The 12,381-nt window shown below is 44.4% G+C and overlaps 1 protein-coding gene across 1 annotated transcript in view; it reads right to left on the bottom strand.

Annotated features, from left to right (window-relative positions):
* Positions 1-12,381, bottom strand: part of DCX (doublecortin) — a 215,652-nt gene that overhangs the window by 18,494 nt on the left and 184,777 nt on the right. Inside the window, exon 6 of the mRNA XM_032228529.1 lies at positions 1,273-1,375. Within this exon, the coding sequence (XP_032084420.1) occupies positions 1,273-1,375 (103 nt within the window). The remainder of the gene's footprint in view (positions 1-1,272; positions 1,376-12,381) is intronic.

Here is a 12,381-nt window from a genome sequence, read left to right as displayed (position 1 = left end):
GGAGGAACTTCAATTCCTATGTAGCATAGAAACTGATACAGAAAGATGTGACATTCACTCTCCCAAACACTCCAAAGCATCTTTCTGGAATAAGATCCAAAATATTTGGAAGATAATAAAAAGAGAGGAAAAACCAGGTGAAAGAGATCCAGATAATGATAATTTCTTGCAAACGGGGACAATTCCCACAAAAACAAGGGTGTCTGTCATAGTCTGGAGAAGCAATCTGTCATGAACAACAATCTTGCTTAGTTCTTACAAGGTATTAAACGTCTTTAATAGATTCCAAATGAATCAGGGTTTCTTAGCCCAGAGGTGGCAGGAGGGGCAAATGAGTGAAGTTTTACACAACCGCCAGGTTTTGTCTAAAGGGAAACTAATCAAGCAGATTTATAGAGGGGACAGTGTGGCAAGAAGCAAAAAAAGACTTTGATGAAATTTACAATCTTCTTGTGAAACAGAAAACATTATTTCTTGTCTGCCTTCAGGTGCTTTGGAAAATAGATTGACCCCCTCTTCTTTGTGGCTGCACCTAAAAAACTGGAAGACTGTTATCATGACACTCTAGTTCCATGATGGCGAACCTATGGTACACCTGTCACAGGTGGCACGCAGAGCCCTCTCTGCGGGCACATGAGCCATCACCCCAGCTCACCTCCACTGTGCATGCGTGCAAGCCTCCTGCTGGACAGCTGATTTTTGGATCTCTGCCTGGGGGCCGCATGTGGGAGACACACGTGTATGGGGGGTCATGCATGCATGGGGGTGGGGAATGTGCATGTGTGTGTGTATGTGTCATGCGTGCATTGCATAATTTCAGCACACAGCGATGAAAAGATTAGTCATGACTGCCCTAGTCCTCCTTTTCTATAGACTAGCTGTACCCCAATTCTGCAACTGTCCTTCGTATGTTTTAGTCTCCAGGCCTTTAATACCTTAGTTGCTCTTCTTTGCACTTTTTCCAAAGTCTCAACATCCTTTTTATAGTGTGGTGGCCAAAATTGGACGCAATATTCCAGGTACGGTCTTACTAAGGTTTTATAAAGCAGTACTAATACCTCACAGGAATTTGAATTGGGTTCCAATTATGGTAGGTTGGGATCCAGTGAGATGCATAAAATGCAACCTGAATTCTATTGTGAGTCTAAGCAATTTTATTGCATATAAAATGTCTAATACAAATGCAAGGTAACCCCCAATTTAGCCAGAAGATACCCTACCCCTTTAAAATAATAATAATGATAATGATAAAAATTGTGGAAGAGATTTTACCATTTTCATCCAGAGAAAAGTCATCTTGGGCATAGCGGAATTTTTCTGGGCCACAAGCAATAAAAACATCATCATCGCCAAAGAAATCATGAAGGCAAGTTACCTATCGAAAAAAGAAAGTCATTGGTTTAGTGTGAGTTGGCAGCATTCATTTTATGGCTCAGATTTCTTGTAAACATAAAACTGTTTATCTCGGTCTACCTCCAGTATCTCTATTTCCCTTTACACAAACTATAACACAAAATGTAATGTTGACTTGGCATAAAAAGAGTCATCCGTTATTTACAAGGGTGGTGGGAGATCAATTACTTTGAAATAATTCAATGGCATGTTAAGCTTTCTGTTTTACAGGTTCCATTTCATGCCAACTGAATAACCGGGCAATTTCTTCCCATTGGCTTCATTTTGCCAGTTCCTGATTGTTTACGGGATTGCAAAATTACCAATGCTCTCTGGGCTGGTTGCAAGAGTAGAGCCTGACATTTTATATCAGATGGCATTAAAATGAAATATGCACGTCTAATAGAATAAGGCCACTTCATTGAATCTTCTGGTATGGGAGAATCTCATCCTTGGTCTTATCTCATCCTGCTCTCTACTAGAAGAAAAGATGAGATTGTTGATAGTCTATCCTCACAGTCAACTTGAGTCTGATGACTATGACTCACCATGTCTGAAAGGCCTACACCAGAAACCAAGACCGATGAACCAAGTTGTCTCAGAGGATAAAGCCACTTCATTGAATCTTCTGGTACAGGGATCTCCCTCTTGGTCCATCTCATTCTGCTCTCCACTAGAGAAGAGGATGAGATCGTTGATAGTCCAGTCCTCAGAGTCAACTTGAATCTGGTGACCTTGACTCTCCAGGCCTACACCAGAAACCAAGACTGATGGACCAATTTCCTTAGACGATAAAGGCGGCTCATGCTTGAGGCTCAATGGAGAAGTAACTCCTTCTTGTTAGTAATAGATAGGAAGAATTAAAAAATAATGTAGTCTCAAATCTCTGACCTACCTGAAGTTTAAGCCAGCCTATGGTTCTAGAAGGTCTAACTTAAGACCCAGAGTTTCTCCTAAAGGTAAAGGTTCCCCTCACAGATATGTGCTAGTCGTTCCTGACTCTAGGGGGCGGTGCTCATATCCATTTCAAAGCCCAAGAGCCAGCACTGTCCAAAGATGTCTCCATGGTCATGTGGCTGGCATGACTCAACATCAAAGGTGCACGGAACGCTGTTACCTTCCCACCAAAGGTGGTTCCTATTTTTCTACTTGCATTTTTTACGTGCTTTCGACTGCTAGGTTGGCAGAAGCTGGGACAAGTAACGGGAGCTCACTTCATTATGCAGCACTAGGGATTTGAATTACAGAACTGCCGATCTTTTTGATCGACAAGCTCAGTGTCTTAGTCACTGAGCCACCGCATCCCTAGAGTTTCTCCTAGGCCAATGATTGCGAACCTTTTTTGGCTTGCATGCCAAAAGTGGGGGGAGTGCAGGGGGGTTGTGCGCGGGCATGTCACACCCATAATGCAATGCACAACCCCCAGTGTGCATCTGCTCATGACAGGTGCTCCCCCCCATTTTTTGTATGCTTTTTTCACCCTCGCCAGGCTCCAGAGGCTTTATAGGAGCCTGAGGAGGGCGAAAACAGCCTCTTCCACCCCCACCCCCTCCGGGGCCCTCCAGAGGCTTCAGGCGCTTCGCTGAAGCTTCTGAAGTGCAAAAAAACAACCCTATGGGGAAACCAGAAGTTTGGGAATGAACTTCCAGTTTGCTTGTAGGGCCACTTTAAGCCCTCCGGAGTCTTCAGGGATCTTCAGGAGGCTTCCCTGAAGGCTCCGGAGGCTCCGGAGGGCTTAAACTGGCCCTTAAACTGGAAGGCTCCAGAGCCTTCCCTGAAGGCTCCGGAGGACTTAAATTGGCCCTACAAGCAAACCGGAAGTGACTTCCGGTTTGCTCATAGGGTTTTTTTTCGTCCTCCGGCGCCTTCAGCAAAGCCTCCGGAAGGCCCCTGAAGGCTCCGGAGGGCTTAAACCGGCCATACGAACAAACTGGAAGTCCATTCCTGAGGATGAAAAACAATCCTATAAAGCCTCTGGAGCCTGGGGAGGGTGAAAAATGCCCTAGAAAAGCTAGTCAGCTGGCCAGCGCGCACATACGTGCTGGCCAGCTGACAGGGCAATGCCTTGCGTGCCCTGACAAATGGTTCCATGTGCCACCTGTGGCACGTGTGCCATAGGTTCACCATCCCAGTCCTAGGCAGAATTAAAATACCACATAATAAAACCATTTCACTTTCCCTGCTTCATGCAATGGAGCAACAAATATGAGGAGTATATAATAAGTAAGAAAACAAGAAATGTTCCTGTAAGCTTCTTGACAAGTACAACCATGACAACTTAATTTTAACTTGTAAACTATCAGTTACAATTACATGGTGACAAGAAAACTACAATCCTGGAAATAAGCATTTCACAGTCATTCCTGTCACCTCCTCTTTAGGAGCTTAAAATATTAACGTGTCTCATAGCGAGAAACACGCTGGGAAATAAGACCTTAAAACAGGGAATTCCCTTCAAAGATGTTTCCAGATGTCTTTGTTGTTGTGAAACACTTTGACCATAAATTTGCTAGAAATATCACAGAGTTCAACATTTATTAATTTAATGATATGTTATTGGTTGGCTGGAACTCCTATGCATCCGTTGGCCCACAAAGGTGACCAAGAAGCAAGTACCAGAGTGTATAAAACCAGATGTATTGCTGGCAGGCAAAAACCACAAAATTCTTACTTATTTTGTCCAAATGGAAAAGGCAGTTATAGTCAGAATAGGAGTATAGTGGTAGGATTCAGCCTCTTCGCACCTATTCAGGAGAACCGGTTGTTAACTTTCTAAGTAGTTTGAAGAACCAGTTGTTGGAAGAAATCTCCTTTTGTTTTTTTCCCACTTTACAGAGCTAATCCTGTAAGGAAGGCAGGAAGGAAACATTCTGGTCTTGTTTCTAGCCTAATTTTTATTGCCCTGCTTACAGAAACTGCCTCTCCGGTTAATCCTGATGATATTGTCACAGCTAAGGCGAAGCGCCCAACGTGAGTAACGTTGAGTTGGCCACGCCCACCCAGTCCTGTGACCACAGAGCCACGCCTACCCAGCTGGTCATTAGGGCAGAGAACCGGCTGTTAAATTATTTGAATCCCACCACGGTTGGACACCACCTCTGGACACCATCAAAGCCAACAGCAGGCAGAGCATAAAAAACCCCTGAAACCACTGCACAAGATCAGAATTTGTGAGGAGAGGCAACCCATAGAATTGCTGAAAATTGGACACAGTTGAACAGATGCAGCATGTCAGCCTCTGCTTTGCTGTTGCTTCGGTTGCCATGAAACGGGGAGGGAGGGCATGGTATTTGGGAGGGGTTACTCATTGTGTTGGAGGAAGGTTCTGGAGTTCACCGGATGATCGGACTACGCATGCGTGGGAGTTTCCCGCCAGGACTAACGGCACCGACATTCCATCTTTGTGATGCCTTTTGAAGTTATCTCACACCTGACACTTGGAAGAATTATGATTGGACAGTAACTGTGATGCCAAGGGGTGGGGAATGGGCTATTCTATATATCAATCGCTTTCGCGCCTAAATATTCAAATTTCGCTTCGCTATGCCTTTAATCATTTTTAATTAGTAAAAGTACACTTGATTTCCACACATGGAGTCTCGTGGTCTTTCTTTCCTAATTAATTAATGGAGAGGTGCTGACACAGCATCTATCAGCTGTTACAACTTAGACCATTAGCAAAGAAAGACTCTCGGACTCCTGGTCATAGAAAGTGCACTTTACCCAGTAGTTACAGGGTAAGAAAGCCAAGTCTGGCATTTCACGCTCGAAGAGTGTAGTTAACATTCACCTTTGGGTCTTGTTTCCCTCCTTCCTTGGTTACCGGTGAGTGTCCAATAGAATTCATATTAATTATTTTGGTAACAGTCCCCAGCTGCATACCTTGTTTTCTCAAAAATAAGACAGATTCTTATTTTCTTTTGAACCTCCCCCCCCCCCGGAAATAAGCCCTTGGCCTTATTTTCAGGGAGGTCTTATTATTTTTGAGGTACAGGAGGCAGTGGGTGAGGTCACCTCATGGCTGCTGCTGTGTTGCGATATTTTCAGAGGGAACTTATTTTTGGTGGAGGGCTTATTTTAGGGCATGCGCTCAAAAGCCAGGTTGGGCTTATTATCTGGGGCGGTCTTATTTTCAGGGAAATAGGGTAGGCTTGAAGGTGTTGCATTCCATTGGATGACCTTGAAGCAGGTTGCAGCTCTTACGGGATGGCATGATGATCTTTCCTTCCCTTTCCTCTATCCTCCCCCCTTCTATCCCACTCTGCAGTTTCCTCCCCCCACCCCCATTTCTTAAGACAGCTAAGCAGGGGCAGTATAGCAGGACAGCAGGTCTGAACAATTGGCTGACGTGCCATGGGGCAATGAACAACTTAAACAAATTTGAGAGTGAGCTTCCTTAAAAGGAATAACTACAGGTAGTCCTCAACTTACAACACTTCACTTAATGACCAAAGTTAAAGCAGCATTGGAAAAATGTGACTTATGATCATTTTTCACACTTATGATTGTTGTAACAACTCCAAGATCATGTGATTTATATTTGGTTGCTTGACAACTGACTCACACTTATGACGGTTGTAGTATCCTGGGGTCATGCGATCCCCTTTTGCGACTTTCGGACAAGCAAAGTAAAAACTAGGTTCACTTAATAACCAGGCTACTAACAACTGCAGTGATTCACTTAACAAATGTTTACAGACTTTACTTCTCTAAAGACATGTAGCCACCAAAAAAAGAAATTAATAGCTCTCTTTCGCAGAACGAGAGCATCAACCAATCTCAGAAGCTGGAAGGTTGGGAGGCTGGAAGAGCATACTAGAAGACGGACATGGGAACCCACTTCTGAATTTTTACCCAGGAAAAATGGCTATGTCTATGTGGTCATTAGGAGTGAAGCTCAAGTTGAAATTTAATATCCTCCCACGATCCATGCCAGTTCTATATTGAGCCTAATAAATACTTTACTTCTAAAATAGCTGACACTCTTTAAAAGACGGGGATCCAGTTTGTGTTCATACTAATCAGTTCTAATTATACAGAGCAATTTGTCCGGAAATAGAATTCTCAGGGGGGAAACTAGCAAAAGTTCCTCCAAAAAGACATGCAATACTTCATTAATGGTTCTAAATGCTTCTTTGTGCTCATAGCAATCATGGCCAGGAAAGAGAACAGCTGATTTTCAAAAAGTGAGATAACTGACACAGCAGAGAGAAAAGTTGCAAAATTTATTGGCTGCATTTCCCCACCAAACAGTCAATGGTTTGTTTGTCCAGTCTTTATTGTATAAAAGCACAACAGATGGTATTCATATATTGTGCTAAGCAGTGAGTTTGTAAATTACAGACACGTTGGTTGCAGAGAAGCTACATCCCAAAATCACATTATAAATAAGCCTGCATGAGTAAATAATAAAAGAATGGAATGGAGTGGAGTGGAGTGGAGTGGAGTAAAATGGAATGGAATAGAATAGGGGACAGAATAGAATAAAGAACAGGATCGAAAATGGAATGGAATAGAATAGAATAGGGAACAGAATAGAATAGAATAAATAATAGGATAGAAAATGAAATGGAATGGAATAGAATAAAGAATAGGATAGAAAATGGAATAGAATGGAATAGAACAGAAAATGGAATGGAATGGAATGGAATAGAATAGAATAGAATAGAACAGAACAGAATGGAATAGAATAAAGAATAGGATAGAAAATGGAATGGAATGGAATAGAATAAAGAATAGGATAGAAAATGGAATGGAATAGAATAGAATAGAATAAAGAATAGGATAGAAAATGGAATGGAATGGAATAGAACAGAAAATGGAATGGAATAGAATAGAATAGAATAGAACAGAACAGAATAGAATAGAATAGAATAAATAATAGGATAGAAAATGGAATGGAATAGAATAAAGAATAGGATAGAAAATGGAATGGAATAGAATAAAGAATAGGATAGAAAATGGAATAGAATAGAATAGAATAAAGAATAGGATAGAAAATGGAATGGAATAGAATAGAATAAAGAATAGGATAGAAAATGAAATGGAATGGAATAGAACAGAAAATGGAATGGAATAAAACAGAATAGAATAGAACAGAACAGAATAGAATAGAACAGCATACTGTATTCTTTGTAAGAGTGATGGGGCACACAAGGAATTTGTTTCCAATGCAGAAGCTCTCAACATATACAGTACGAAATCCACAAATTAATAAATCATAAATAAATAAGATACGATCACAAACCATGAGATACAACCAACAGACAGGTGATAGTCAAAAGATCCCAAAGGAGTAAGTAATAGGAAAGATGAGAAGAATAATAGTAATACAGTCCTACTACATGGTAGATATCCTTAGGCATAAGACAGTGCTGTGGGAATTATGCAATAGCTTTTAATTAAATAAATGGGCAATGAGATAGACCTGAGTCATAGTTATCTGGATTCACACACTGTGTTAAGCCAGAAACAAAATTTGGGACTTACTCATTGAGATGATGAATTGGGTTAGGCCAAATCAGGGGTGGGTTTCAACCGGTTCGCGGCGGTCCCTGCAAACCGGTTGGTCGGCGAACCCGGAAGTAAGTAACTTCCGGGAACGGCGACTGGCCCGCCCACCCGCCCGTGCTCCTTACCCAGTTTTGACGAGTTCTGCGCTTCCACGCATGCGCAGGACGCATACAGCGCCTGCACGATCCTCCAGGAGCAGCTGGAGCATTGCACAGATGCTAATACGCATGCGTGCGCCACGCACGTGCACGAGGACACCGCCGGCCCCATTCCAACCGAACCGGTTGGAACGGGGCGAGAAACCCACCCCTGGGCCAAATCTAAGCAAATCATACTATAGTTTCAAAAACTCTGCCAGTGTGATTTTTGCACTTCACAGCAACTTTAAGGCAGAGGTTCATGGGTTCCCTCAAGAGGCATATTGTGCGTTCCAATTCCACCACCTTACATTTTATATTCATATGTATATAGGACATTGAGATCTTTTGCAATGGAGGTGTTTCTTCCCTAGCCCGGCTCATATACTAATGCATAAAACTGTTGACATATGCAAACGGTGGAAAAATAAGATGAATTTTGCATAGACATTTGGCAAACATCTTATGGCATCTCTGTGGTTTTATTTCTCATGTGAGCATTCTCCATAATTTGCAAAGCATGAAGCTCTGCAGATATTTGGCTAGGCTTCTCTTTGTTTAGACAAAAGGGTTTTTTTTCTTAAAAAAAATCTCACTACATTTATTCTTGTATTTTTTGATATTTTATTTCCACTATAGCATTGCTTTTCCTGTACATAATCTATTTGGTTTAGTTCTCAAATCAAATATTATATTGACTTATTGTTATTTATTTATTTAGCATATGATGAGGGAATGACATAAGAGAAGGAACACACACAAATCACATAATGTTATACAAAACTTCTAAGGCAGTGATGACGAACCCTTTTCGCCTCAGGTGCATCCGCTCGCCAGTGGTGGGTTTCAAAAATTGTTTGAACCTACTCTGTGGGTGTGGCCTCCTTTGTGGGAGTGGCTTGCTGCCCATGTGACCGGGTAGGAGTGGCTTGCTGCCCATGTGACCGGATATGAAGATGCTGACGACACTTGTCAGAACCACCTTAAATTATCTCACACAGAGCACTGGCATGCATAAGAATATGATGTAAACTTGTTTTTTAAAAGGCATCTTTGGTTTGCGTCAGGGACGTGCAGTCACTAGAAGCAAGGGAGGCGGGGCCTCACCAGTCTCCTCAGGGAAAATAAAGAATTTTAAATATATTTTTTAAAATAATTAAAGCCAGGGTAGTTGCTACCAGATTTCAAGTCACAGTGGCTTGGTGTCTGCTCTCAGTATTAACTAGGAGGAGGCCAGAGAACTCGGGGCCTCCTTTGCATAAGGAATTTTTCGCCTTTTAAAAGTTAAGAAAGAGTTAAAAAGCAAAAAATTCCATATGCAAAGGAGGCACTGATTCTCCCGCGTCCTGATCGGGGAGCAGCGAATCATGCCTTATGAGCACGCTTACGTTGAGCACCCTTACATTGGGTGGACAAGAGGAAAGTTGAGAGAGTTTCCACAGCTGGAAAAGGTATGTGGATTGGACGGAGGGAGGGGGGGATTCAAATTTATTGTAATTAAATATGTAATTTTTTTATTGTGGAGTGTATGTGTGTGTGTGTTTCTTTCTTCACAGTGGTCTGGTGGGGTCGGAGGTGGGGGGGGTGAGGCGGTGGAGCACGGAGGTGGCAGGGACGTTCTCGCCGCTGTGTCCCAACAGGCCAGGTGTCTCGCGTTTATATCCGCCATAAACGCGAGACGCCTGGCCTGTTGGACACAGTGGTGGCGGGAGGAGGAATGGGCTGGGTGGGCTGGCTGGCTGGGGAGGGGCGAGACCTTTAAAGCCCTGCTGCCGTGTCTTCCCAGCAAGACTTCCTTTCGGGTCGCGGTTTCCCTTGCCTGCCTTAACTAACTTTAGCGTGCCGGCAGGCAGAGTTCGGCTGCCATTCAGTGAAACATGTTTCGCTGAATGGCAGCCAAGCCCATGCCTTTAAGTGCCAGCTTGCCTTCTGGGCTGGCCAGCATGGAAGGCAACTCGGCACTTAAAGGCATGCCGACACTTTAGAGCTCGGCTGCCATTCAGCGAAACATGTTTCGCTGAATGGCGGCCGAGCTCTAAAGTGCCAGCATGCCTTTAAGTGCCGGGTTGCCTTCTGCACCGGCCAGCCCAGAAGGCAAGCCGGCACTTAAAGGCATGGGCTCGGCTTGCCTTCCGGGTGTCCTGCCTCCATCTGAGATGCTTCTCGCCGCCGTCGCACTTGCCCCCCGCCTCCTCCTCCGAACAATCTTTCTGCCCCGGCCTGCAGCCAGCCCAGCACCGAGTGGGGAGGACGAGGAGGAGGAAGAGGAGGAGGAGGAGGAGGAGAAGAGCGGTGAGTCCTTGTGCTGGCCGGCCGGCCAGGCAGGGAGCAGGTTGGGCGGAGGGTGGGCGGGCTGGCTGCAGGCCGGGGCAGCAGGATTGTTTGTTGGAGGAGGCGGGGGGCAAGGCAATGGAGTGTGACGGCGGCGAGAAGCAACACCCCTACCACTGTGTCCGACAGGTGTCTCGCATTTATGTCTGTCAAAAATGCGAGACACCTGTCAGACACAGCGGCGGAGACGTTGCTTCTCGCCACTGCTGCAGTCTTGCCTCACCAACGGTAACCCTCACCGCACGTCACTGGTTTGCGTTAAAACAACTTCAACACATGCAATGTTCTGATTGCACCACAAACGCAATAGTCATCCTTACCTTTCACAGAGGCACTGAGTTTTATAAATATGAACATGAAGTGTAGAATAATCATATCCAAAGAGCAGTGGTGGGTTTCAAAAATTTTTGGAACCTCTTCTGTAGGTGTGGCCTGCTTTCCGGGTCCACTGGTGGAACCTCTTCTAACCGGTTTGGTAGATTTGACGAACCGGTTCTACCAAATAGGTGCAAACTGGTAGGAACTCACCTCTGCCGCTCGCGTGCCAACCCACATATTTTAATGCCCCCCATGCCATGCCCCCTGTGCATGCATGCATGAAACACACACACACATGCTGCCCCACACATGCGTGCAGAGCTTTCTGGGAGCCTGGGATGGGTGAAAACGGCCTACCCTGCCCCTCCCGGAGGCTCTTTGGAGGCTGGAAACGGCCCATTTTCTGACTTCTGGTGGGCCCGGTAGGTCTGTTTTTCGGCCTCCCAAGACTCCAGAGGCTTTTTAGGAGTCTGGGAAGGGCATAAAACGGCCCAACATGCAAACCAGAAGTTTGGGAATGGACGTCTGGGTTGACCGTTGAGATGTTTTTCTCCCACCAGAGGGTGAAAAACAATCCAACGTGCAAACTGGAAGTCTGTTCCCAAACTTCCGGTTTGTGCATTGGACAGTTTCTTTGCCCTCCAGAGATCTGAGATGAACAATCTTTGGGGAAGGATTTTGGAAGAGATGAACATAACGAATGGAGGGATAAGTTAAATGGGCACAATCATATCAGAATAACAGAATAACAGAACAACAGAATTGGAAGGGACCTTGGAGATCTTCTAGTCCAAACCCCTGCTCAAGGGGGAAACCCTGTACCATTTCAAATGAATGATGTCCAATCTCTTCTTAAAAACCTCCAGTGTTGGAGCACCCACAATTTCTGGAGGCTGGCTGAGGAATTCTGGGAGTTGAAGTCCGCAAGTCTTAAAGTTGCCAAGGTTGGGGACCCCTGCTTTAGAGAATAGGTTGACCCACTCTTCTTTGGGAGAAGAGTCCTTCCTTCCTTCCTTCCTTCCTTCCTTCCTTCCTTCCTTCCTTCCTTCCTTCCTTCCTTCCTTCCTTCCTTTCCACCCTGCCTGCCACCCTGCCTCCCTCCCTTGCAACCATCTGGACCAATCTTAGGACTTTTCTTGATAAGTCCCCAAAATGCTTTTTCCAAAAGACAACTGGATTTTCTTCATTGTTTTCATTGAAAATATTGTGCTTCTCATCCAAGAAACTTCTCCAAACTGCCTTATGGAAAAAGCACTTTGGGGACAACTGTGACCTAGTTGATTGAGAATCTCCATAGAAACTTTTCCCGACAAGGTTTTTCAGAAGTGGTTTGCCCTTGTTTTCTTCTTCCCAGGGCTGAGAGAAAAGAACTACTCGACTCTAGTCATCCAACTGGCTTCAGGCCCAAGGCAGAACTGTAACACAGTCTTCTGTTTTCTAGCCTGGTGCCGTAACCAATAGATCAAATTGTCTCTTACTTTGCCTTTGAGTCATTCTTGTTTCCTAATGACTACATGAACAAATCTCTGCAATTTCCTTGGCAAGGTTTTTCTCAGAAGTGACTTGCCATTTGCTCCTTCCCAGGGCTGAGAGAGAGGGACTGGCCCAAGCCACCTAGCTGGCTTTGTGCTTAAGGTGGGACTATAGTATAGCATAGCCTTTATTGTTGTTGTACAAAATAAATACAACG

Source organism: Thamnophis elegans, chromosome 12, assembly GCF_009769535.1.
Source record: "Thamnophis elegans isolate rThaEle1 chromosome 12, rThaEle1.pri, whole genome shotgun sequence".
Taxonomy (NCBI): Eukaryota; Metazoa; Chordata; class Lepidosauria; order Squamata; family Colubridae; genus Thamnophis; species Thamnophis elegans.
Note: the sequence above shows the minus strand (reverse complement) of the source record. Positions and strands in the feature narration are given on the sequence as shown.